Source organism: Muntiacus reevesi, chromosome 18 (genome assembly GCF_963930625.1).
Source record: "Muntiacus reevesi chromosome 18, mMunRee1.1, whole genome shotgun sequence".
Lineage (NCBI taxonomy): Eukaryota > Metazoa > Chordata > Mammalia > Artiodactyla > Cervidae > Muntiacus > Muntiacus reevesi.
Window position 1 is genome coordinate 24,448,790 of NC_089266.1, and position 27,139 is coordinate 24,475,928.

At 51.6% G+C, this 27,139-nt stretch overlaps 1 protein-coding gene and 1 long non-coding RNA gene across 5 annotated transcripts; one reads left to right on the plus strand and one right to left on the minus strand.

Moving 5' to 3' along the window:
• The first annotated feature begins 77 nt into the window (after positions 1–77).
• On the plus strand, positions 78–5,124 carry LOC136150237 (uncharacterized). The gene is made up of 5 exons (XR_010659763.1): positions 78–735; positions 2,043–2,205; positions 3,922–3,980; positions 4,395–4,445; positions 4,984–5,124. It is a non-coding gene; the product is annotated as an uncharacterized lncRNA (long non-coding RNA).
• On the minus strand, positions 4,389–27,021 carry HOXB3 (homeobox B3). 4 transcript variants are annotated; one of them, XM_065910969.1, is made up of 4 exons: positions 26,970–27,021; positions 9,555–9,642; positions 6,062–6,658; positions 4,389–5,227 (listed from the first exon to the last, which is right to left on the minus strand). In XM_065910969.1, the coding sequence occupies exons 3-4, from the start codon at positions 6,507–6,509 to the stop codon at positions 4,389–4,391; spliced, it is 1,287 nt and encodes a 428-aa protein (XP_065767041.1). In that variant the 5' UTR covers positions 6,510–6,658; positions 9,555–9,642; positions 26,970–27,021. The 4 variants fall into 4 exon arrangements, with proteins under 4 accessions (XP_065767041.1, XP_065767043.1, XP_065767044.1 ...); XM_065910971.1 differs by lacking the exon at positions 26,970–27,021 and adding an exon at positions 17,652–17,952; XM_065910972.1 differs by lacking the exon at positions 26,970–27,021 and adding an exon at positions 9,734–12,546.
• Positions 27,022–27,139: the final 118 nt, after the last annotated feature.

Below are 27,139 nucleotides of genomic sequence, written 5' to 3' on the forward strand. Positions count from 1 at the left end.
AACCTCAGGTCAATGTATTGGGAGGGGGTACTCCCCCCCACAGGAATGCCCTTGCCATTTTTGTCATTGTATGTATGTATAAATAAATATCCCCGACAAGATAGAATTCTCTGAACATGAAGGGGGTGCAAAAATAATGATCAGAGATGATATCTCATTTCTAGCCCCTGGGGAAATTGTTGTTTTTATTTCTTTTCAGAAGTTAAAGAGAGTATGAACTTTAGGGAGTGCTGTAATTTACTGGCGGGAATGGGTGCAAGACTCACGGCCCCAAGCAATCGGTGGGAAACTAGATCTCAAAGCAGAAAATGAAAAGTCGATCTGGGGTAAGATTTTTAAATAAGTGGGTCAGAGGGACCGAGAGGAGATGAGGCGATCAATCTTAGCCCCCTGACAGCTCCCTCCGATGGCATCAAAGAATTTGGCTCTTTGGGAAAGAAGAGGGAACAGCCGAAATTCCCCATCCCTTTAAAAGGCCTGGAGGTGGGGGGTGTTAGCAAAAGAGAAAGGTGATTCTGGGAGAGCAGGGAAACAGATGGGAAATGGGGACAGAGGAAAGGCGCTGGGTTGGGTGGAAAGTTTTTCTGCAGAACTCCCACGGCTCCGGCCTCCCCTCCCCCTCCTTGCTCGCTGCCGCTGAGCAAGAAGGAGAAAGCTGGTTAGCAGAGAAATGGCAACTCGGCTGGGAGCTGGAACTAGAAACTTTCTGACAGTGTAACAGCCGCGTGGGTGGTGGTAAGTATTCATCCGTGTGGGTGGGGGTGAGTGTTTAAAAAGGACAGAGAAATCTGAGGAGAAGGGTGGGGGTGGAGGAGAGCCAGGAGGAAAAAGGGGGAGCTGGACGTGGGGGCTGCAGGGACAGGGGCGGCAGACTCTGGAGGGCTCAGATCCAAGGGAAACTAGCAAACTAGCCAGAGACCTTTGTGTCCAGCTCGACTCCAAAGAAAGTAATTTTTGTCACTTGGAGGTGAGGATGGGATGGAAGTGGGGAGTAGGCACAGAAGAGTAGTTGTCTGTAGGTTGTGCAGGGAGGCCTGAGAGGGGTCTCCCTCCGGCCACCCCCTTGAGAAGCCCTGGAAGTTTTTTCACAGCCTCTCCAGCTGGCTGCAGGGTTGAGCGATTCTCTCCGCAACAACTCCGGCTGTCCCTGCAGGAAATACGGCTCTCTCTAACCCTGCTGACAGATTTTACGGCCAGATTAGAGAACAGCAGAAAACTTGGGTGTTAAAAGGGGCCAAGAGAACCTTCCTTCCCAGAGTCGCCACTTCCCCGCCCCCCTGTTGTGCTGTGAATCCTACTGTACAGATATTTTCCCCTCGACTCTGGCTGCTTAGCTAGGGGCTGAAATCTCTAAGAGAGAAGGGAGGGGGACACCAAGCCAAGGTGGCCCTTATTTTTCTTGTTTGCAATTCCAGTTTCAAGCCAAGGCTCTGTTTTTCAAACTCAAGTTAAACTTTCTGACTTGGCCTGCCTCTCTCCTGCTAGATAAATAATCAGTCCACTCTACATCCAGAGCCAAACATGGCGCTTCGTCTAGTTACATCATTCAGAAAATGTTATTCAGGGACGAGGAAGAGAGAAAGATAGAAAAGAAAAACCCTTGAGCGTTATTTGATCCCAATCAAACTTTGCACGCTCTTATGCCTTTAAATTATAGCCTGACCCAATGCTAAATTGCTTGCTGCTTGGATGAGCCTAGTCCAGTTAAAATCCTACTTGGCGGTGGTGTGGGGGGGCGGGGTGTAGAATTCAGGTTGCTTTTTTATTGTTATTTATTGTTGTATAAAGGCTATAATTACTAACCTTGGACTGCCAGGATACAACATAAAAATGAAAATCAGCCCTGGCTTTAAGGCTGAGGGCCTGGAACGAGTCTCACCGACACGTCCCCCCACCCCCACCATATCTACCACCAAATATATGCTCCTAATTAAGCAATGCGAGAGCATCGCTTACAATTAGAATTATGCAACTCTTCAGCAAGCAGCCATCGCTTCTCTTTCAACGAATTAGCTCCATATTTCAGCTTTCCTGTCTCCTAGCTCTTATCGGCTCCAGCGACGCGGCGGTGACATTTCATCTTTGACAGACCCTCTCTATCCTCGCTCCAATGTGATAAAACTTTTATGGAACCACGACTAAGAAATGAAGTTTTCCCAAGGATCGTGGAAACAGAGCGGCACATTAGCCTGGGGACCATTTTATGTACGCTTGGATCCACAGCTTCTCCCACCGTCCTCCCCTTACCCTGGCAGGGGAAATCAAGCAGGCCTCCTCTCCCTCCGCCCTGAATTTTATTTAGTGATTTAATTTCACTTTAGTTTTAAGGTTTGACCTGAGAAGTCTAGGCCTCAGAATTTTTTTTTTAAGATTAATCATTTTCCTTTGTTTTCATTTTAGACCCAATGGTGGTTGGGCTTCGGGTCACGTGACGACTTCTTTGTAGCTCCGGAAGAGAACTGTGAAGTTTAGGTTGAAGAAGCAGTGATGGGCCAGATTTCTGTTGTTGATGGGTTGGTGGGGGGGCGGGGGGACAGCGAGGAGGTTGTGGCCAAAGAAGCAAAAAGACAAAAGGTCAATCAATGAGAAAAAACTGAGAGGCGAAGAAGCCAAACAGAAAAGACCTAGAGAGAGTCCCCTAGTCTCCCTTTGCCCCAAACTTGTTACTTAAATCTTAAATAAGTTGGCAGAATGTTCCAAGCTTGTGTGAGAAAAACCAAATAAACCTGAGACACAGATGGGGCGAGGTAGGGCCCTGAGCAGGGAATCATAAAAAGGCCAGGATAGGGTCTTCACCATTCTTCTTCCCTTAGGGAAATCTGGCAGTCAGCAGCCTGCTGCTCTGCTATCTAAATTGGACCACCAAGACAAGATAAAATTGATAACAGAAAGTTTATTCAAGAATTATATGACAGACAACCCTTTTAAGTAAGGGAAAAAAGTAACTACAGAAGAACAAAGAAAGTTCCAAGAGGGAATTAACTCTAATTCTACAAATTCAGGACTATACAGTGACAATTAGGAGCTGAGTTCATGCCTTTTAGAACTAATTACAATTGCTCATAAGTACAAGTTTAACATAAATCTATAGCTTTTTTCTAGAGTACAATAACTAAAATAGCTGGTTTTACATGACAGGGAACACAACGTCCTTTATAACAAGTAAATACTAAAAAAAAAAGTACAATTTTTTCCCTTTTTCCCTCATATAAATACATAATGTAGGGGGATAAATAATACAAAAAAAAGAAAATATTTTAACAAGGTATAACCAATAAATATATATGAAAATGTTCACTAGAACACACGTTTTATTGAGCAATGCTGGGCTCCTGCAGGCCCAGGCATCTCTCACAGTTGTTTTTATATCCATTAAAATGTAAACTCTAAGTGCAACAAAAGTGTCCTGTCCAGGGTTGAGCAAGGCACACAGGCCCAGCTGCAGCCCCCGCCTGGGACAGTTTGTCAAAATATACCCTGTTTTCACGTTAAGTCAAGAGAGCAACAGAAGAAAAGAAAAGTGTAGAACCTCGTGTCACCGACTGTTTTCTGTGGAGAGGGGGGGATGGACCTGGAGCTGAGATGGGAGGCAGCAGAATGGGCAAAACTTTAGTCCTGACAACTTGCCTGCCCTCACCTCCCAGCTTTGCCATAAAAGAAAAAATATATATATATATATTTATAATATAGACAGCTCTTTCAGGATCTCTCACCATCCCTGAGCCCTCTGAAGACTGTAATTGATAGGGGTGGGGTATAGATATTAATGTCCTAGAGCAGAAAAATATGGGACTAGAAATGGAGGGAGTGCCCAATCAACCTTCTCCTATCATGGGAAGAAATCTGAGTATTCAGGAAAGTGGGAGGGGGACATGCTTTGTGCCCTTGGTTTTGAAATGTATTTAAATTTTTTTTTTAAAGGAGAATTGCCAGGAAAAAAAAAAATCAAGATTTGGGGGAATTAACCACATAGAAGGAAGGTAAGTTGGTTGGTTGGCTGGTGATGGCCTAGCCATCTTGTCTGTTTTTAAAAATGTGCTTCTTTGCCTGTTTCCCTATCTCCTCTTCCTCTACCCGACTCCCTAGGGTGGAATTCCAACTGGATATTGCTGGAGGCCTAGGGTTGATGGGGTCATCTCCAATCTGCTGTAGATTCCTTTCCAATGGGTTGGCAGGCAGACTAAACAAGAGCTGCAGGACTTAAAAAGCAACCTCTCAGGCCAGGGGGAGGGGAAGGAGCTCCAGGCCCTTTCTTCCCGGGAAGCCTGGCTGCCATCTCTCCCTGCCTCCTCTTTCAGACCTCCCGACTGCACCCCACAACTCCACAGCCCCCGCCCCTCCTGGGTCTCCTCCACCCCAGGACCTGCCCCTCAGCCCTCCCTCTCCCATCACAGGTGTGTTAACTTGGGCGCTTCTTGGATTCTACCCTGAGGAGGAGGCGCATGGTGAGAGGAGAGGTCTGTGTAGGTGGGGTGGGGGTCGCAGGGTCCGTGGTGCTGGCTGGGGGCCATAGGGGGCGCCCCGTTGTAGTCCAGGTTCCCCGAGGGGTGGTGGGAAAGGTGGTTGAGGCCGTAGAGGGAGGGGCCGGCAGGGGGCGGCAACGGATCCGCGTAGCCGCCCCCGCCCACGTACACCGGGCTGCCCTGCATGGTGGGCGTCCCGTAGGCGCCCCCGTTGGTTTGGAGGACGTGAGGCTCGTAATCGGGCGCCGGGGTCTGGGGATACTTCTGCGGGGCGCCGCAGCCTTTGAGGGGGGGCTGGTAGTTGGAGGGCAGCGCATAGGCATTCTGGTGGGCTTTGCCGAAGGCGGGCGGGGACGGGCTCTCATAGCTGGGGGTCATGGAGTGCAAGGCGTTCATGAAGCCGGCCGTGGACTGCATGGGCTGCGAGGGGCTGCCGGCGGGGGAGGGGCCCCCCGAAGACGAGGCCAGGCCCTTGGCCTTCTGGTCCTTCTTGTATTTCATGCGCCGGTTCTGGAACCAGATCTTGATCTGCCGCTCGCTGAGGTTCAGCAGGTTGGCCATCTCCACGCGGCGCGGCCGGCACAGGTAGCGGTTGAAGTGGAACTCCTTCTCCAGCTCCACCAGCTGCGCGCTCGTGTACGCCGTCCGCGCCCGCTTGGAGGCCGCAGACCCCGGGGGGCTCTTGTCCCCTCCCCCGCCGCCGCCCCCGCTGCCGCCACTGCCGCCTCCGCCTCCTCCGCCGCCGCCGCTGCCGCAGCCTTCCGCTGGACCCGAGGGGGAGGGGTGGGAAGGGGAGAAAATGAAATAAAAGATAATTACTGAACACGCCGAAATTGAATGCATCGTTTCTTAATAAATCCAGGCCTGGACTCGGAGCCCCCGCCGCCCTCCCCTTCTCGTCCCCGCCTCCTCCTCTCCACCGCCCCCCGCCCCCACCCGCCGCATTAGCGGACACTCTATAATAGTGGCATTTATTAAGAGACCTGTTCTCCTCTCACTGCCCCAGCTTATGAAAATTTGATCATGTCACGCAGACAGAGCCGCATGGCCATTTATTTAGGGCTGGATTTTCTCGCACATGCTTTCTCCACCCTTATCCCTACTTCCAGGTGTAGAAGACACTCCTCCGCCCTCCACCCCGCCCCGTCCTGTGGCCCAGACAGGTGCTTGAGGAGAGCCCCTGGGGGAGTCTGGACATTCTGGGCAGGGCACGGGAATGGGGGGCGAAGAGGCTGCCATGCCTGGAGGCCAGGACTGCAGGCCGCCCAAGCGATTGTGATTAATACCCACAGTAGTAATACTTAATAATAATCAATCGTTGACGACTCTGCGTCTACTGGCAGCGTCTAGTGACTCTGCGGCCTTGCAAAGCGCTGAGGCCGAGCACCTGGCCTTCTGGACCTTTCAGAAGTTCGGGGGGTGGGGGCAGGAGGAAGAGGGTGCTGGCGGGGTCAGGGGTCGCCAGGTGGTGGCGGGGTACGGGAAATGTGCCGCAGCCGCCGCCGCCGCCTGGGCGCCTAGGGGCTGGGTGCTAGAATAACAGTGACATTCCTGGCTGGGACAAAAGCTGACGACGACGAAGCCAGAGGAGCCGGTACCTGTGCCAGGGGAGCTGTTTTTCAGCTTGGACGTTTGCCTCGACTCTTTCATCCAGGGGAATATCTGTTTGGTGAGGGTGGAGTTGGAGCCGGCACCGCACTTGGGGGGCCCGCTTTTGCTGGGCCCGCCCCCGTTACTGCTGTTGCTAGTGGTACTGGTAGGTGCGGCGCTGGGCGGGGGCGAGCCGGGCGGGGCCGGCAGGGGCTCCGAGACCAGGCCCGGCCTCATGCAGCTGCCGTTGAGTTCTTTGCTCTTGGCGTGCGGGGCGGCGTTGCCCAGGGACTGCAGCGAGCACGCTGAGCGCTGGTAGTCACTTTCCAGGTGCGTGGCGGCCTGGAAGGGGGGCTGAGGGGGACCGTCGTAGCCGAAGCCATTGCTGCCAGGGTATGAGGGGTAACCTCCGAAGAGTGCGGCGGTGGTGTTGTCGTAGTAGGTGGCTTTCTGCATCGCTGGGCGAGGCCCTGGTGGTGGGTGGCAACTTGCAAGGGCCTGATACCCTCACGACCGGACATTGGCACCCCTGGGGGTCACGTGGCACGCCGGACCCCCCCCCCTTTCTGCCCCCCTCCTCCCGGGATCTGTTCGTAGCGGTTGACCTGCGGGGTGAGAGAAGAGACACGGGGAGAAGAGGACTGGGGCTCGAATCCATCTTAGGAACTGAAAAGGGAACTGACATCAATAGGGTTTTTCTTCTCCCCCACCCAACATCTTCACAGCAGATGCTGAGGCCACTTGCTTGGCCTGAAATGGATTTTTCTTATATCAGTGCTTTATAATTTTAAAAGAAAAAGCCCATCAGTTTTCATCTTCACTTAAAAAAATAAGGACTCCACTCCTTTGGGAACTGCCTGGATATAGAATCTTACTATGGCAAGGGCCATGGCTTCTCTCCTGCCTGCCTACTAGCCCCTGACCTCTCCTCTTCCCTCTCCCTACACCCGCGCCCCCCCAACTCTGGGATAGGGTGGCTCAAGGGGGGGGGATTGCAAAATAAAAGCATCATCAACACCCTCCTCTGAGCTGAGAGGCCTCCTGCCTTTGCCTCCATCTAGGTTCCTTTCATCCAAGCAGAGTCTAACCTGGAGGAAAAAAACTGAGGCTGAGGATCGCTGGAAGAGGCAGCAGGAAGAAGCAAGTTGAGCAGGGAAACTTATGGTGTGAGGGAGCCTCTCCTTACCCTCCCACCTCAAGAATCAGCAGCCTGACCCAAAACTTCCTGAAGATTTTTAACCTCCAGAACCAGTGGAACTGAGTCACCTCCATGGTCTTTGCTGCAAGTACCACCACCTCCAGTCTGAGTGTTTGCTAACCAACTCTGGGATCCCACAGCCAGTGGCCCCCATGGGGCCCCCAAATGGAACAGGATTGTTTCTTTGGTGGGACTGGTTGGTGCTGTGACCATTTGGCTAGATCTTCCCCCACTCTCTTTTTTCATCAGGCATAATTTTTTTTTTACCCACCCCTTTCCTTGACAGTCTGCTTCCTTTGATTTTTCCAAAAGAAGAAAGAAACTGGGTAACTGCTGGACTTTTCTATAATGAGATAGGAAAGTACTTTCTAAAACAGAATTTTTTTCCTTAAGAAAAAAGAAAGTAAACAAAGCAATCTAAGCAATATTATCTGGGCTGGAAACCGGGTGCCCCTGTTTACTGAAGTTCTTTGAGGACAAAAAAAAATCATTAGTTTAATGCAGGCTTTTAAAAGTGTGCTGGAAAATAAAGGTTCAAGCTGTCACAGGATTTTGTGTATTTCTTCCGAAATTTCTGACTGCATCCCCCCAAGCTCACCAAATCTGTCTTCTCAACTCCTCACCATCACTTTTCATAGAATCTTTAGATTGACCCTCTCTTCTGACATATGAGTTTGGACTAGTTAAATCTCATTCAGCCCAGCTGGTCAACTCCAAGGAAAACTAAAAATAGGAAAATAAAATAAAAAGGGAGTCCAGGTGATGGAAATCCCTCCCACACATAAATCCCCTTCTTAATGGCACAGATTTATACTCAAAAGGGAGCCGGGTAACTCTGAGTTCCGATTGGTTTCTGGGAAGAATTTGTTTCTGGGAAACACACAGGGGTCTGCAAAGCAGCAGGTCCTTCCAGGGAGGAGAACTGGAGTTCAATTGACCAGGCTGACCCAATCCCTTTATTATTATTACCATTAGCCTCTGATGATTTAACCAAAATTAGCTTCGGAGCAGCCCTGGTTGAAGGGGGAATTAATTAACAGGCATCAGTTGAGTTTGTTATTAATAGATAAGAGAATGAAATAAAAACGTTGGAGGGGGTTGGCTGGCTGGGCCCTGGCTTTATTTAGTCTAAATGATTGTTACAGCAGTAATGATGATGATGATGATGATAGTTATAATAAAACAATAATTTGACTAGACGCCTGGGGCCGAAATTCCTGTCGCTCCCCCTGCGATGAACTCACAGGAATGAGGCCAGGCGAGTGTGGGAAGCAAGAAGCTAGAGACATGATAGGAAAGAATGGAGGCTCCACCGGCGGCGAGAAAGGGCCGGGAAGATTTGTGGATGGAGTTAGTCCCTGGCTGCCGCTGTCGCCGCCGGGCTGTCTCGGCTGCTGCTGCCATGGTGCCTGGCGACAAGCTATGTTGGCCCAAGGAGGCGAACAGAAAGCGTTCAGGACGCAGAAACAGTTAGCGGCGGCAGGTTCCAAGCACACCCGGCCGAGGACCAGCCCTAGGGCAGCAGCAAGTTTGGGCGCTGAAGGTAACTAAATTAAAAGGCGCCTTAGCAACTCCACACCGGGACTTTGTCAGGCCCGGCCGGCCGGAGGGCGCACACAGAGGCCCGGCTGATGGGACAGTGAGAAGAGGGAGAGATGTCGAGGAGATTCGAGATCTGGGGATCCAGGAAAAGGGGGGTGGGGTGCAGTTCTACCAAGCCAAACACGCCTATTTCCCTTGCCTCCATGTTGAAAAAATCCAGGCTCCATATGGCTTCTCGGGAGAGAGGGAGGGAGGGAAGGAGACGGTGGCTCCCGGCTTCCCCCCAGGGTCTCGCTGGAGAAGGGCGGTGAGCCACCCCAAGAAACCCACCTTTCCAAGCACCCCCCCCAAAAAAAAAAAGCTTGGGAGAGTAACAATAGCTGGGAAGACCAGGGAGAGGGGCTAGGCCACCTTCCAAGACTTTAAAAAAAACAAAAAACAAAACCATAGAAGAGAAATAGAACAAAAAAGGAAGAGAGAAAAAGGTTAGGCTCTTCTTAGCAGCCGGGCAAAAATTCAGTCCAGATCTGGCTGCTGAAAGAAAAGAGAAGAGAAAAAGAGAGAAGCAGGAAGAGAGAGGGAGAGGGAGAGAGGGAGGGAGGGAGAGAGAGAGGGAGAGAGAGAGAGAGAGTCGCTGCGTGGAAGGAAGCTTAAAGCTTGTGAACTCTTCTTGAACCGAGATTGGAGTCATATGGGCCATAAATCATTGAGACATACTCTCCGCCATTCACAAACTGATAGCCTATTTCAGTCCAGCTTACCTTAGCCACCGACGAGGGGAGAACAGGCAGACATAATATATATTCACATCGAGCCCCAGCGCGAGCGGCAGGCGAGAAATCTCCCCTCCTTGAAGGCAAAGGAAAAAAAGACCACTGTTTAAAGCGGCGTCGCCCCCCTCCCCAATAGCCACCCCGGCTGGGGAGCCCGAGGGGCAGACCGGCCGGAGGAGCCGCTCGGCGTCCGCTTCAATTCACTCGGCTTAGGAGCGGGGGTGCGCAGGAGGGAGGGGGTAGGGGAGCGGGAAAAAAATAGAAGACCGAAAGGTGCTCGGGCGGCTCAGCTCGCCGAGAATCCAGCTCCAGGCTCCGGCACGGCCAAGCCGCCACAGTGCGGTTGCCCTATAAGACTGGTACGCCCTACTCTCCGTAACAATGGCCTCTGCTTTTGCACAGGGAAAAAAACCACACAGACACACACACTCTCTCTCTCTCACACACACACACACACACAAGCTCACACACACCCCCACCTCTCCCCCTTTAGCAAGCTTAGATGCCTGATAAGGAAGGAAGGTGATGGTGGTAATGGGGGAGGGGGGCATTTTGAACGCCCCCCCCCCCAGTTTTAAAAAAAAAGAGTGAGAAAGGAAAGAAGGTAGAGCTTTTAAGTTTTTGATTTTTAAGGACAGGTAAATTTTTAAATTCAGATTTTGGTGGGGGAGTAAGAGGAGCGCAAAGACAAGGCAAAGCTGGTGGAGTTCACAGCTCCCCATCGCCACTAGTAAACCATTCTGTCTAAGCCGGGAAGTAGCTTGGGAGGCCCTGGCCTTGTGGGGGTGGGCGGATGGCTCCTGGGTGCCCCTCTGCATTCATTTGCAGTGGGAACACTAGGACTTTTTTTTTTTTTTAAGTAGTTTCACTCTTGCGGGACTGGTTGCTGACTCTCAGCAGTCTGTTTCTTCTCTCCCCCACACCCTCTACTCCTCTCTCCCGGCAAATCTCCTGGCCCAGTTTCCAACCCGGGGTGGGGGAACCAGACCTTTCTTTTCCAAAGCCCCCTCCCATTTTTGAGAACAGACAACAAGCGGTGAGTGATTACTTCAAAAATCCAGACCATCTCTTAGGGGAGGGGGGTTGAGGAGAGAGTGACAAAAGGAAGACCTTGTGTTTAGCTTGAGTTCCAGACACTGCTGGCAATAGAGAGGCTGTTAAGAACTTCACGAAGAAGTTTCTGTTAAGATTCTCACCTCCGGATAGGCAGAAGGAGCTAAGAGGTGATAAGGACATTTGTACTTCTAAGAAGATTCAAAGAACCAGCAAAATGGCTTAATTTTAAATACACTGGCAAAAGAGATGGAGGATAGTTATTTTTATTATTATTATTGTTCAGAATAAATCTGTTTACTTCTCTTAGCTCTGCAAGATTTAGGACTCTTGAAACAAGTGAGGAAAACTACAAAAGCTCAAGTTGTCTTAGAGTGTGTTTTAGAAGGGCAGGGAAAGGCTAGGAGGCCTGTAGGAGGAATACAGGAGGCAAGAATGTAGGTGTCTGCAGATTTGGGGCGGGGGTGGGGAAGAGCCGCCATTCCTGGTGGAAGAAAAAGACAAAAAAGCACCAGGACTTTTCCAAAAGCAGGAGCGTTTGCAACTTGGCAGAACTGCTGACTCCGGGCTTAGAGGATAAAATAGAAGTCCAGCAGTTTCTCTTTTCTACAAAGGCAGCTTGGAAATCTTGTTCTCTTAACTCTGCGTAGACAGAGCCAGCTACTACCCTGTGATGTCCTGGTTACAATCCTTGGCTTTTGCTTTTTCCCATCTGGATGGACCAGGAGAGAAGGGACTGGGAGAACAAAGGTGAGAGATGGTTTCCAGCTATTGTCTCCCTTCCAGGAGAGGGTGTCGGTGTCTGGCGAAGCTTCCCTCACACCCCATAGCTCCCCACTCACTGACTTTGCTTTGGGCTGAGAAAGGGTCCTACTGTCTACTCTCATAAGGTGTGGCCCCTGGCTTCCTCCAGTCCCCACTTCTTCAGGCCCACTAAGTCAGGCTTACTTCATGGGCTGGAACAGCCAGTTTCCTGGGGCCCTGCTGAATTGGAGTGGAGAGGGGGACTCTGGCCTTCCTAACCTCCAACAAGGAACCGGTTGAAGAATCTCCTACTGTGAGGTCCCTAGGATCCTAAAGCCTGCCTAGAGAGTTGGTGGCTGAGGGGGGTGGGGAGGTGAAGATGGAAAGTAGAAGCCATTTTTCTATGTTTATTAGTAGTATCAAGAAAAGAAAATACCCAAGCTGGACCCACGGCTGGGGCTCAAGCCAGGACCCTCAGAGAAAACAGTCAAGGCTACAAAGAGTCTGTCCTGAGATCTCCAGACCCTGGTTAGAGACCTGTTGGATTGGACTTTATGTAGCCCTAGACCTGGTGGGTCAGTGATTTACTCACCGAGGCTTCTAGAGGTTTAAGAGACCAGCACCTTTTGGATCTTTTTTAAGTCTTAAAAAGTCAAGAATGTACCTGAGACCCTCCAACTCTTCTAGCTGTTACTGCCACTAGAGAGAGAGAGTCATTGTGAAATTAAGAGAAGAGGGGGACCTGGTCACTTGTGGGACCTGCACGGCTTCGCCCCAATCAATTAAGGGAGAACCCAGGGACATCCAGTCAGTTGCGGGCCTACAAGAGGATCAGCCTGGAGCTAAGCCAAGGGCAGAGGAGTTTTCCAGACACAGCAGTGGACCCCTCCCCGCTCTGAGCATGGATTCTTGTGGTCCCTTCTGGCTACACAAGGAGGTGAAGTGCAGTGGAGTGGGAGTGAAAAAGAGGGCTGGGAGAAAGCAAGCTAACCTGGAGCAAATTTTCAGAGGACATGCACCCCCAAATGCAGTAGGAAATAGAGTAAGGACTTCTTCTTAAGTAATTCTGAGAGCAAAGCCCCTTCCAAATGCTTGAGACACAATTAGATCCCAGTTTGGTTTCCTTCTGAACCTTATTATTCCTTTCCGGAGATTTCTGGCTGGCAGATAGCCCCTTTTGGGGGCTGGGAGGATGGGGGATGAATGGTAAAACAGCAGCTCCAGGGCAGCCTTTCCGTCTGAGGTATCTCTTCAGGCTAGAGACCTTCCAAATTTCAGGGGACAGAGTGGGGCAGTGAAGAGCCTGGGCAGGAAACTTGGGGTGGGAATCACCAGCGGGGTTGGAGGGAAGACTTTGAGGTCTGGAAAAGGAAGAGAGAGGGATTTATCATCCCTGATAGTGAAGTCCTAATTTAGGGGGAGACTAGAGAGAGGAGAGGGAACAATCTCTCCCTGGATTTCAAGCGGGGAAATTTGGGCAACTTACCGTGTGTGTCTGTGTATGTGAGTGTGAGAGAGAAATATTTTTTTTTAATTTAAGAGATTAAGACACAGAAACCTTAGAAATTAATAATAAAGGCAAAAATCAGAGAAAATGCCCCCCCTTCGTAGACATTCTTTCCTGTTTCCCCAGAGCTAGACCACTCACTCCCCCACTCCTAATCCATACCCAGTACCAGGATACCGGGCCCTTAAAAATCTCCTTGAGCAATCACCCGGGGGGCCCATCCTTGGAGGCCATTGGAGATATCTGTTTCCCTCTGTGCCCAAAAAATCATCAAAGAACAAACGAAAATTCTCCTCTCAATAAGGACAAACTGGCTAGTTCCTTTAAAATCGATTTCTGGTATTGGCTGTGGGATGTCCAAGGGATTTTCCCCACCCCCGCCCCAGCCTAGCCCCCAGCTCAGCCAGCCCCAAATTTGACTTGCCCACTAGGCTCCCTGAGAAGCCAAGACCTGGGAGTGGGGGCTGGAGGTGGTGAGGCGTTTAGCAATCTCTTTCTGGCCTTGTCTGGGTTCTGGGTCCCTCACTCTTCCAGCTTCACTGTCCAACTCTGTGACCTCAGAGAGTCATGAAAAGAGCGCGCGCGCGCACACACACACACACACACACACACACACACACACCTGAATCTCCATCTCTTTTAAATATTAATAAAATTTCAAAGACTGGGGGGTGTAAAATGGGAAATGCTACTGCAAATCGCTCTTGGTATTTGGATCCCGAACTACCACCTTTCTAAGATGCCTGAGCCGGTAGGAACAAAGGGGCAGAGGAAGGAAGATTTCCCGCCTGGGCGGAGGCCGGTGTAGACCCGGCTCAGTAGAAGCCGAGAGATCGAAAGAAGAAAAAGGCCGAGACTGAAGTAAATTCCGAGCTGAACTCTCCCCTAGCCCCAGGCGTGGGGGCAAGAAGAGGAGGAAGACAAAACAAGGCTCTCACAAAGGCTTGCAAAGTCTGCTCAGTGAGCAAGGAGGCCGAGCCAGTGCCCCTGTGCCGCGGACCAGCTGGGTACGAGCTCCACTGGATCAGGGGTCCCGCCTCACCTGGCTCTGTCCCAGCCTGGCAAACCCCACCCCTGCGGATGGGTGTCGAGACAAAACGTGGGCAAGGCAAGAGGGGGAATCTTGGAACGCTGGGGGCCTGGGGTCGGGGATGGGGGTGTGGGGAGATTGCTGGGGAAGGAAGAGAGAAGCTGGCAAGGGAGGAATAGGGCCCAGGGAGGTGCCGTGAGGGACTGACTGCGCAGGTCTCTCCCGACAGATCAGATGCCTCTCTCCCACTGACCTCTGTTTAGCAGACAATAACTCACGGGATTAATGACCAATCAGTGGAAGTCCTCCCGAACTGCCTCCAAATATAAAACTCCAAAGTCAGAATGGGATAGGCCCAGAATCTGGGCCTCCTGGCCCTTTCTTTTTTTATTATTTCTCTCAAATAGGGTTTGGGGTGAGACTTTAAGAAGTCTCGGGCAAAAACAGCCATTTCCTCTTGGGATTATCTGGCCAGGAACTCTGATTTCCAGAGTCGCCCCCAAAATGAATTTGTTTCTCCTCTCTTCTCACTTCTTCCACCAGAATTCATATCCCTGACAACACTTCCTAAGGCATTCTGGAAGCCTCCCCTCCTCTGCTAGCGTCCCCATATCCCTGATCCTACAAGAAATCTCCCTTCTCACAGCTAGGCCACTTCTGAGAAACCCCCACTTCTTTTGAATTTTGTCTTTTTTTCCCCAGTTGGGAGAAGAAATGGAAAATAAGAGCAAGAAGACAGGGGTCATCCACCTTGCAGGACTTCTGTCCTGGCTTCTCTGGGAGGAGACCTGGTGTAATGCCATGGTCCACTGTGTCCAAAGGCTCAGGGGGCAAAGTGAGGCTGGGAGTGGTGATGGTGGTCTGCTGTCTCAGACAGCAGACTAAATTCTGAAACCATAATTTGGTCCCTGGGCTGGCACTGGAGGGACTTCAAAAGCTGTATTCCCAACAACTCCAGCCTCAGCTCTGAATCCTGGCAGAGAAAGTGCTTTGCTCTTTGAGGCTGAGCCCCTCCTTCCCTAGCTCCCCTCCAAATGCCAATCCCGGCCCAACTCAGCCAGCTAGCCCCTCCCACTGTCTTCTATCTCCAGTGTGCGAGGCTTGGGCTTCTCCTCTGCTGAGAATAAGGACACCTTCAGGAGGAGGAATAGTCCAGATTCCAGTGATTTCCTCGAATCAGTCTGAATAACCACGCACTCCTCTGGACATATACAAACTTCATGTATACTGCAAATATGCATGCACATAGTGACTTCTATACTCAAGATGCCCACAGAACCCCAGGAGCAACAAAAAGGAGTTGCTCCCAAGCACTCAAGGTCAGAACTTGGAAGAACTCAGGGAGTGTCCTGCCCAATGCTGCCACTGCCAAAGAGAGACACTGAGGTCCAGAGCCAGGACGTGGCTTACCTAAAGTCATACATAAAGGATAGGTTTGAGAGTCAGGAGGCTTGGATTCTAGGTGGTCCAGATTGGCTGTGTAATCTGAAGCAGAGACTTCACGGGACCTCAGTTTTCCCCATCCCTAAAGCCAGATCACATGAGTGGAGGGGAGTGCTTGGGCTAATGATCTTCCCTTTTGAACTGACAGTTTGTGATTCTTTTGTACTGATGTAAAAGTGAGTGACAATAAGCAGTCATAAACTGATTTCAGATAATAATGGGCACCATCTCATTCAAAATCAGACTATTTCCTCTTGGAATTTAAATGCTTACACCCCCACAACTGAGTGCCAACCCCACTCTTGTCCCCTCAGAGACTAGTGCACTGATTTTTACTGCTCTTCTGTGTTGGGGGTGGGTTATTCTCCACCTTCATCACCAAATCAAGAGTACTATTTTCAGACATAGCAACCTGAGCGGTAAATAATTAATTTGTGTAATTAGAGGAGGAAGGCTTCAACCTGGCAATTTTTAACCAGGAGTCAATGCACCCATTGTACCAGCCTGGCCTTCTCACCCGACCCCCAACTCTGCCCACACACCTACCAGCTTCCCCAACTGCCTCCCCCCACTGGGAGACCAGCATTCCCAGGACTGCCAGCCAGGGTTCATGGAGTCAGACTCTGTTCCCTCCCCGACAATGTTCCATTCTCTGCCTTCTCCCCTACAGAAACCAGTCTGCCTGCAGCTGCCCCTCGCAGCTAGCTTTTCCCGACCCCCTAAAGCTGTGCTGGGCTCCAGGTACAGGCTCTCTGCTCTTGGGACACATGTAATCCACCTCCCAACTAAAAATGCCCCAACAATGCAGCGAGTTTGCATTTCAAGAAACTCCCATTAATATCAATTTACTTCACTGAAACCTCGGGTTCTTCATCAAGTTGATGATTTATGATAAAATCAATTAAATTACAGCCACTTAGGGCCCAGCCGCTTCCTCTCAGATTTCATTGGTGCGGGGCCCAAGTGTCTGGTGGAAAAATGCAAGTTTAGCTGGAGGCGAGGAAAGATAATTCTGCGGCTGAGAAAATTTAATGCAAAACAATTTCCAGGCAAAGCCCAGTGTCTGGACAGAAATGCAAGAGCCACCGGTTGGCTGGCCTGCGGAAATAACTATCTGGGGGTCAAAATATTTTTCTCCCACCCCCATCATCCTGCATGGCTCCTTTCCTCTGGTCCCCTTTGTGCTCACCCGCCCCCCTCCCAAAGAGAGATTTTGGGGGAATTTGAGCAGTACTAGTGGAGCCCACACCAGCCTCAAACCACCAACAGCCCCTACCACTTCAGGCCTTTTTCTCCCACCCCCCCTTCCCAACCCAGCTGTGCTCACTAATTCCTTAGTCTCGCATGGCAAAGTTAAAGGTTCAAAGTGAAGATCAGGCGGCGTGGGCAGATGACACAGAGGGGCCAGGGACCAGGCCAAGTGGGCACTGCTGTGTGTGGCTGTGGGAGGAAAGAAAGACAGGCTCAGGAGCACTCCCCCATGGAGAGGGCAGGAGGCAACAGAGAAATGTCCAGAGCAGCCAGGTTGTGGGCACCCAGACCTGAGAACGCCAGGTCTCCGTGCAGCTGCCGGTGTGCTCCCTTGTAAAGCGATGCTGTACCCGACAGACCCCAACCCGAATACACATGTGCACTCACACAAAACACACCTAGTGTGTGTGCCTGCACACTCTCCTTACATCTCACATCCTGCCCCTGCCAAGAGACAGCTCCCACCATTTCCCCACATCTGGAAAAATAAATCCCAGTGAATCAACCTGGCATCGCCTTCCACTCCAAAGAGAGAGGCTTCTCCCGCCTCTGCTCTGTTTGGTTTTTGGTTTCCAGAGGAGGCAGGGAGTAAACACAGCTTCTCTGAAGCCATAAATCACCCCGTCTCCTACCTTCTCAGTTTAACACCCGTCCTTAGCGCAGCCCCTTGTAGTTTCAGCTTCAAATAACCCGCGAGGTGCTAGTAGGCTCTGCCCATGGTGGCAGCTGGACTTTGGGAGCAGGACCCAGCACCCCCGCCCCGACCCCAGCAGCTGCCCCTCACATTTGCCGCACAACCCGGAGCTCCCAATTCCCCTGGAAAACTCCGCAGCTTCCACCGCCCTTCCTGAGCCCCAGCGCTCCCCAGGCCCTAGCCGGGTCCTGTCCACACCCCGCATCCTTGCACACCGCCCCGCACCCTCCGCCCGCCCTCACTGCCTCTTCAAACTCGCCCCCATCTCTGTCTCGCGCCGATCCGACTGTCCTCCCAGACCGGGGCGCGGGCATCTCGGGCACCCCGCTCTCACCCCGAGCCCGGCCCGGAGCCCGCACCTACCTGTGCGGTTCTGCTAGGGCGTGGGGAGCGGCAGGCGGCTGGCCGGGCCCGGGTCCCGGGGCGCCAGCGGGGGCTGAGCGGCCGGCAGCATCCCGGCCCGCCGGCCGACGCGGGGAGAGGCCCGGAAGCACTCCCCCAGCCCGCCTGCCGCGGCCGCCGCTTTGTTCAGCCCTCGAGGCGGCGCGCGGCCGGCCGCGTGGGGCTGCGGGAGGCGGGCGGGCCCGGCGCGGAGCGGGGTCGAGGCTTCGAGGCGTGAGCTGGCCGAGCAGCCGGGCGAGAGGAGCGGCGACTGCCGGGGCGCGGGGAATCGGGGGCGCCATGGCGGAAGGCGGGCGCGCAGCGGCTCTTCAATGTCACCGGCGAAATGGGTTCCATATGTCGGCCCGGCGGAGGAGGGAGGGTAAGGGAGAGCATTCTGAGCAGGACGGGACGGGAGCATGGGGAGCCCAGCGGCGGCCAGGGGAGGGACTGGAGAGGCGAGCAAGGTTTGCGTTTTCCATTTTCCCTGGAGTTGTCTAAAGCTGCTTAGGCTGGTGGAAACTTTCCCTTTATCCTTTTCTTTCCAGAAAGATGGAGAAAGAAGAAGATTAGGGAGGGTAGCATCCATGAGTTCTGGCCAGGGCTTCAAGGGAGAAGATGTGGATTGGAGGTGAAAGGGAAAGTTCTCAGGCTGCTGGAAGATCAACTTCTCCCTGCCCCTGAAGAGGGAAAGAAGAGACCAAACGCAGGAGGGGGAAAGAGGCCAAGGAAGGATTCCCAGGGTCCCGGTGTGATAGACTGACACATCCAGCAGCCCACCCCATGGTGGGATTCTATTTGGGAAGATTCCAATCTTTAAGTCACTAAAGATGGTGGTGGAAGAGGAGTTTTAAGTGCCCAAGACATCTTGGCCATTCCCAACACCAGTTCCTACCCCAGCTGCTTCACACCTGATTTAGCGCCCCCGGGGCCTGCTCTAGAGATGCTGCCTCTGGGATGGCCTCGGCTTTGGGCAGTTGCCTGTGAGAAAGCAGAGCCTTGAGGAGCTTCCAGACCCTACAGTCCTTTCCTCAATGCCGCCCATCCCAAGGGGATGGGCTCTTTCTCTGCATGTCTGTATTTGTTTTTCTCCTCTCTCTCCCCCTCCCTCCCTCTCTTTCTCCCTCTGCCTTTTCTAACCATCTCTGTGGTCTCTGTCCTTTCTCATAGTCTTTTTGTCTTCTCACACTCTGCTTCTCTCTTTGTCTTTAGTGAATTTGAATTGGGCTTTGCTAAGGACTTCAACTTCGGAGTTTTTCCAGAAATCACTTCTGGACTCGCTTAATAGGCTGGCCTCTGGGCAATGTGGAGCCCTTGATCTCAGGGCCCTGTCCTCTTGGGGGGGGGGGGGACTCACCTTTCTTCCATGGAGACATCTTCTACAGAGAAGGAGGCCAAAGTGAGTGGTTTCCTTTCCACTTCCCTTCTCACTTAACTCTTGTGTATGTACCTATCCAAGTTGGGGAGTGCCTTCTGCCAGGACAGCCTCCCTGCCCCTCTGAGTGGCCTTTGTCTCCATTCTCCCTGTCATCCTCTCCTTGGGCTCTGCCTTGACCTCCCTCCTCAGAAAGGGAAACTGCTGCTGCTTCTCTTTCTGGGACCCTCTCTTTTTTCCTTCTAACTTTCTCTCCTCATCTAACTCCTCTGCTCATTAAAGCATTGGCAGCCCAGCTTCCTAAAGGCACAGGGATAAACACTATAATTATATACACAAAAGTGGACTCCAGCAGAGTCTGGGGAGAAGATAAGAATCAGCAGCTTTCCTAAAGCCCCTTCTATCAAATACATTCTGCCCCATCTCCTGAACAGCACAAAAGCCAATAGTGTGTGTGTGTGTGTGTGTGTGTGTGTGTGGCAGGGCACTTCATGGCTACATGAACCAAATGTTTAAAAAACAACAAACCTGCTGATCTGGAGTGTAGGCCTGTATGCCTGGATGGAAGGCATCAGGCCTCACACAGGGAGATTTAGCAAGGGGCTGGAGACGGACTAAAAGATAATGGTAGAGAGGGATGCTCTCCTGCTTTTGTCTCCCAGGGAGGAAAAGAGGAGGGGGTATCCCCAGGGCCAGAAGAGACAAAGACCCGAAAGGGGGCAGAAAGAATGGAAGGGAAAAGAAGGGGGGTGGCGGATATCAGGCCTTCACTGTGACAGGGGGCGACAGCAGAAAGGGGAGTTGGAAGCACAGGGGCAAGGGCCTGTGAGGTTGGCTCTCAGCTCTCCTCCGAGGCTCTGACCTGTCCCAGGGAGCAAACCCTTCAGCCTTCTTATGCTATTCCCCACCCTCCAAAACAGGCTGAGCTCAGAAGCTACCAACACCCAACTGTTCCCTTCCCCCTGGCTCAGGGATTCTAAGACTTCAGCCTCAATCCTAAAGCACTGGATTGAGGGTGAACTCACCCTCTCCACATTTACCCCCGCCCCCATCACTTCCCAGGTGAGGGAGAAGGAAATAGTTGCTTCTCACATTGAGGTGTGGGGGGCTTATCCAATACCAAGGATGGGGGGCCTGAAGGGTCTGGAGCCCCCTATCCCTCAGGTCCCTCTGCTGCTCCTCCAGTCCTTCCCACCTCCCCATGATCTCCAGCCCTGTCAAAGCTGCCCTTGAATCCAGTCTCTCCCCAGCTCCTTTTAGCGAGACCAGGTAACGCTGCCCCCCACCTCCATCCCAGCCTAGGGTCTTGGCCTTCTCCTTCTCTTTCTCACTAAACCCTTTTCAACCCAGACTCCCAAATTGGGAGGCCTCACCTACCATCCACCCCAAAAGCTGTCTGTTAACAAGGACAGGGCTCAGTGCCCACTTGGAGCAAAGCGTGGGAGTGAGCTCCTAGGTGGACTGGGGCCTAAGCAGCCGCTCCAAGGCACAGCTGATGCCATGAATAATTAACACCTGGGCGCGGCATCACTCTAATTTTCCTGCTCAAAGGTTTACACTAGCAGGCAGAGTTAAGTATCACAGATAATAGTGGCTATAAAGTCAGTTGGCCGGGCTCCAGCCAGGGAAGGAGATGCTAGCAGCCCCAACCGAACTTGGCCAGGGCTCCCTCTGCCTCTCATCCATAACAACTTTGGCGGGGGAGGGGCAGTGCATAACATCCCCAAAAGCCACCTCTGGCTTTGCTCTCAACCAGCAGACCCCTCCCCAGTGGGGAGGTACTGTGACCTCTCCCCCTCCCAGTCTGTACCCCATTTGCTCCCTCTTTGGATGGGGACTTATGGAGAGGAACACACCCTGTGTCCTGAAATGCTCTCCAACTTTCTGAGACCACCTTTCTCTTCTAGAAACATTTCTCTTCTAGAAAAACTTAGAGAACTTTTCCCTCCTTTAGCCCTCAACACAACCGTCCCTCACCGCCGAGGAAACTTTCTTTGTTTCAGGAGGTCGAAGGAAGGCTACTAGGGTGTGAATTCACTTCCTTGTTTTGTTAGACAGAAGGGTGGGGAGCCAAAGCTTTCAGCTTCCCTCCCTGCCCTTCAGCCTCTGCCTCCATTGTCTCCCCCAGCTTGGGTAGCTCCTATCTCACCCTCAACCCTCTGTCATACACGTCAGTCCTATAGGTTAAGCTTGAACACTATAACCAAATCCCTTCAGCCCCCTCCAGTTGCAGAGGACTTCTTTTTGGTCCCCATGGATTGCAAACATCTTTGCCTTCAACTTCAGTAATTTCTTCTCCTGCCTCCACCTCTCTTTCCCCCAGGCTCCTTCTGCCTTCAGAGTTGGGTTCTTTACCCCCGGCAGCATCGGAGCAGCCAAACTCCTGGAGGGGAACCGCTGAAAAATGAAGCTCTCTCTGCTGCTGCAGGAATGTTGGCTGTTATCAGGCTCGCAAATATAATTTTTATATTAGGTCGTGGTCTTTGACTGGGTTTATATGCCAATGAGGCATTTCTAGTTTACCAAATTTATACAAATCTCGCCTTAATTGATAATCACAGATGCTGTAATTTAAGACCTCCAGCTATAGAGCTTTCATATTAACTGTTGATCTATTACTGTAAATCGTCTGAAATAACCAACTCCTGGGAGCAGAGCAGAGAGAGAGGAAGTGCCTCCGAGAGTGACTCTTTCCCGGCCGCAGAAATAGCCCAGCTTCCACATCATTTTCTGTGAGAAATGATTTATCGAAGACATGGCCATAAACAACACAACTCGCTCACAAACACACGCAGACGCGCACGCACGCACACACACACACACACATACACACACAATGGCTGGCATGCCGGCCGAGAAGCTGACACCCATATTGCTATAAATCAAGAAAAAGGTTGGAGGAGAGGGAGAGGGAGAGAGAGAGAGAGATAGAGAAGAGGAATATTCCTAAAATCTCTATGCAATGCCTCAATGGGTACAAACACACAGAGCACCATGTGAAGAGAAATGGCAGGAAATGAAGATGGCTATTTGTCACATTTTACGACAATAACATTAATAACAAACAATAAATTTACATGGACATATAAGACGCGGTAGGTAGTGAGAAATCCCTTCTACTTACAATACCCCAGCCCGCGGTGTGGCTCCGGCTGCGGGGCTGTTTTATTGCTGCCTCCCTCTCTTTTTCTCTCTCTCTCCCTCTCTCTCCCCCTCTCTTTTTTTTTTCTCGGGGTACAGGCTTGTTTTTCAAAGGACAGTTGAATTGCACGTCAGAAACAGGGAGACCGAGCCTGTGATTTTCCTGACGAATACATATCTATTCTGCAACCTCGGCATTAATTATTTAATGAATCACGTGACCAGGAGGGGGAAGGGGGTCTTTCGATTTCAGGCTCAAAGGACCACTATGACCTTCCCCTTCAGGAGGAGAAATTTTCCTGCGAAATAGGTTCCCCCCAACCCACCAATGGAATAGTAGCCAGTTCTCTTTCCCACATTCATATCTGTATCTGCTGTTTCTACACTTCCTAACCAGCATCCCCCCCAGACACACACTTACCCACAGCCCACCTCTCCTCTCTCCCTTCTCCTCCTGCTTCTGCTTAGTTTGTGAAGGTGCAGAAATAGTCTGCAGGGGCGTCTGGGGGGTGGGGTGGGATGGGCACAGAGTCCTTCTCCAAGCCCCTGGATTTCTCAGCATACAGTTCCTCTCTCTACATCCTTTAACATTAACATTCTCCCCAACTCTATTTTACCCCCACTCCTAGGGTATTTTAGTAGGGGCATACTCCCCCTCTTCCTTACATGACCAACAAAATTTCTAAAGGGACCAGCTTCAAAAGAAACATTTCATAGATCCAGATTATATCTGTATTAAAAAGGGGGTTTCTGGCTTTAATTCTCTTTTTTAAAAAATCTTTTGTGGTACCTTTTGAAAGGGCAGCAAAGGGACAGGGTGAAGAGATGACTTGGGAGCTTCCAGAGTTGAGAGTAACCACAAGGGGGACTTTTTTCTTGTGTTGTTACTGTTATAGGGAACCAAATTCTACTGAGAATACGCTCTAGAGACAAAGACCTGGACTAAGAAGATTCCTACACAAAAGAAGTGGGCACTCAATCTCTGGGTACTTCTGTCACACCCTGCCTCAGTCCCTCCCCACCCCCAACACACCAGTGAAGATAGCTAGAGGTTTGAACTGGAGGGGAGGAGAGGAAAGAAAGAGGCTTTGAAGTTGGCCTGACAGCCCAGTTCCTATTTTCCAGGTGTTAGTACCCCCCATGCTTCCAATCAGCAGACAATGGAGACAGATCAATAGGAAAAAGATGAGGGGTTTCATACTGAAGGGTTAAACACCGGTGCTGATAGAAGAAATCCATCCCCTCTGCCTAGAGAGAGAAACATACACAGACTTCTTCATCTCAGATATAAACAAAACAAAACATCCTTCCAAACCTTCACATACAGCTTGGCGCCAGAAGGAGCAGACCAGATATGACCAGAGTCCCAGAATCGAATCGGAGTCTTTGGCCACGGTGTAGGATGGGGTTGCAAAGGGAAGCAGAGAAGACATTCCTGAAGGAGCCCCTTGCCCAGCCCACACTTCCAGCCTTATCTTCAGCAGCTCTGGGACAGCCGCAGGGGCCGGCCGACAGGAAAGAACAGATGTGGTTTGGGGCGGGGGCAGGGGGCCGAGGAGCCGCCAGCGGTTTGTATGGAGGGGTCTCAACCAAAAGCAACTCGAGGGGGAGAAGTTGAGGGCCCAGGTGCCCTCACCACCCCTGAAGAAACGGTGTGTGGGTCCAGCAGGAGCAGCGGCGCGCGCCCCGGCCGAGCACTGGGCCGGCCTGATCCCCTAAGAATACCGCTCTCAACGCTCGCGTGGGGCGCCGGCGGGCCCGGGCTCTGTAGGGGGGTGATCGGCTTTGATTGTGCAGATACAAAACACAGACTGGTATTGAATTCAGCCGCGCTCCCGGCTCCAGCGAGGGCAACTCCCTGCAAGGTCCTGGCCAGAGAAATTCATTAAAACTGCCCCCCCCCAAGAAAAGCAGGCCACTAAAGTCTAAAAGAAAAATAGAGGGCGGGGGCGGGGGTAGCAGAGAAGAGAGGAGAGAGTATGCGGGAGCATGGGAAGACACCAATCTCAAAACTGGTAAATTCATTTTAAGGACGAGCTAAAGAAAAGCCGGTGACATGGAGGCACGCCGGGCAGGTTCTGTTCAAATGCCCACACTCTTTTCGGATCCTGGGAATGTCCATGTTCAAATAAACAAGCGCCGGGGCGCGAGCAGAGAGCTTTCTTGCTGCCGATAAAGCGAACGTTTATACTGTGAGAAAGGCAAGATTGATTTACGAACCTGAACACGCCGGTTTTATGGCCGATCACAAATCCGTCAGCGCTCAACTCACGCTGGGAAACTTCCCAACTCCGCTTTCCAACCAGACCCCCCTCCCGGGGCCGCCGCTTCCAGGGAGACCCACCAAGGGCGCTGGGGCGGCCCCAGCGGCAGCCGGCACAGGCTGGTCCGGCAACCCCACTCTGCCCTGGCGGGTGCAAAGAGGAGGGAGCATGGGGGGGCCGACGAACTGGATGAAGAGCGGCCCAAAGGTTCTGAGGATAGAGGTGGCCGCTAGAATTGTAGAAGGTGAGCCCAAGGGGTTGGGGAGCCTGCCGGACCGCCCTCAGCTCTACAGAGGTTGGGGCTCTGGCAGTGACGGTGGGGGGAAAGTCCCTCAGTTCCCCTTTGAAGGAACCCCAGCCTTCCCTTTCCCTTTGGTGGATCTGTAATCCTCACGTGGCAGAAAGTAGGTTGTAAAGACCCAGGTGACGATCTTTGTCACCTGAGCCTATAGAGGGCTCACAACAGTTTATCTGCTCTGAGGAGTTATGGGTGCACATCTCCCCTGAGTGCCAAATATTTTCATTTCAGGAGGAGTCCAACTTGCCTTTCTGCTGGCTCCCTTTTCTTACCAAGGCCACCAGCTCCTGCACTTGTTAAGTCACCCAGGGACAAAGGAGAGGATACCAACCAACGCCAAGCCAGTTATTGCTTGTCTGAGACAGTCCCCAAGACACAGGAGACAATTTACAAAATGCAAACCAACATCCCACATATATCCCAGCAAGGTTCTGTTTCTCCTAGTCCTAACCAAGGGAACATTTCCTTTTCCCAGCTGGAGTCTGTCTGTCTCTCTCTTTGTCCCTATCCCCTCTTAAGAGGATGGCTGCTGGTATAGATTTTTTAAGATACAGCAAGTAGAATTCAGATTTGGAAAGGCTCTCTGTTGAGTTCACATCTTAACAAATCCTCCATGCATCTCTTAAAAGTTGTTGGAAACTTTGGTTACCGTGGCACAGCTGTCCCTGGAAATGATCAGACAGCCTACACTGACCCTTCTCCCATCTCTCTTGCTCCTCTGGTGGGGAGGTACTCTGTGGGCACTGTGAGTCGCTGGGGTGGGATTGAAGACTGGAGAAGGGGGTGACAGTGATTATAGAAATAGCTTCCTAAACAAAGGGACTTCAGAAAATGGGTCAAGAAGCTGTGGACTTGGAGAACAGACCTTGAGAGATAGTAACCACAACGGGGCCCTCTCTCTCCTTAGGACCCAGGGGCTTGCTCCCCTAGCTCTCTGAAGCCCCTGGACCTCTCATATCTGTCTCCCTTTGTCTTTCTTCCCTCAGCCCCCTCCAAAAGGACAGGAAAGGAGGAGGGGTGAACTGGACATGGATGGGGGGGTGAATCTGCCTGAGGAAAGGAGCTCTGCACAGGAAGAGAAATCAGCACCCTACTTCCCTCCCCCAGCTGAGCTTTTTTTTTTTTTTTTTTGCTTATTTTCTCTCCAATGGACAGTAATAGAAAAATAATCCAGAAACTTCAAGATAGAAAAAAAAAAAAAAAAGGTTGGGGTCTCATGGGGGGTGGAGATGGGACATGCAACAGCCCAAGGACCCCTCGCTGCAAAGGTGTGACTTTCCCTTCTGGGCAGGAGGCAAGAGCCAACACAATGTCCAGTCTCAGAGAGGTCAAGGGGCTTCCGAGGTCATTTTGTGGTTCTAATACTGAGCTAATCGCCTAGAAAACGTGGCCTCTCCATGAACTCTCTCTCCTGCCAGTCTCCTACTTCCAAACCCTCAGTGAGTCCCAAGGAAGAAAGGCCAGCACATTCTGGTCTGAGGCAGAGTCTACTGGTTCCTTCACCCTCAGAAGCAGGGCCCTGAGCGGGGAACAGAGCCCCCAAACCAAGACAGCAAAAGGAAAGCAAACTAAACTCTGAGCCTTCAGGAAAAAGGGAGGGGGCAGAGTCGAAGAGGAAGATTCTGGCGTCAACGAACCTTGCCTGCAAGCAGAACAGTTTCCTGCTCCAGAGAGTGGCAAATATTTGTCCAGAGTCCCAAGCTAGACACAAAAAGAAAAACTGAAGACATCCACCTATACCCCCCAAAACTGCCTTCCATTTTCCCAGAGAGTAGCAGTGACAACAACTCACCGGTAAACAGACCTGTGGGACACCAGCCCCCAGGGTAGACAAGCAGAGTTATGGAACTCACAGGCCACATGTGCACCTCAACTCAGTACACACACACACACACATGCTGGGGCTCCCCAGGCCCTGCTGCATTTTCTAAAACCAGAAAGCACTTCTGAACTGCCTCCCTATCTTTTCTGGGGGCTTTCTGGGGCCCTAACACCTCAGTCCCAGTCAGTTCAAACACTCTCCAGGTGTCAGTCCCTGACCCAAGCATCTGTCATCATAAAAGGCATCAAAACCGGACCAAGCATCCACCATAAAAACCCTGTGAAGATAGTTGAAAAAGAAAAAGAAGGAGGCGAGAGAGTATTTCTTCTTTCCCTTGTAAAAAGAGCTCATAAAACGATTAAAAAAAAAAAAAAGCCAACCCAGGCGGGGGCTTTGTTACCTTTGCGCCTCTCGCCTCCTCTCGCCTGAACTCCACGGATCCCATTCATGACGAACAGCTTCTTCCAAACTGAGAGAAAAAAGTTTTCAACTTTATGGTTCCAAATTTTTTCCCCCTTGCAGATCCGGGAGTGGCGGCTAACACTTTTTTCCCCCAACAGCCGGTCTGCG

Bases quoted from the DNA above. Each gene is read 5' to 3' on its own strand.
- HOXB3 (XM_065910969.1), bottom strand. From the start codon at position 6,509: ATGCAGAAAGCCACCTACTACGACAACACCACCGCCGCACTCTTCGGA. The intron at 5,228-6,061 runs GTACCGGCTCCT...CCTCGGGTCCAG, and splicing joins AAACAGCTCCCCTGGCACAG to CGGAAGGCTGCGGCAGCGGC.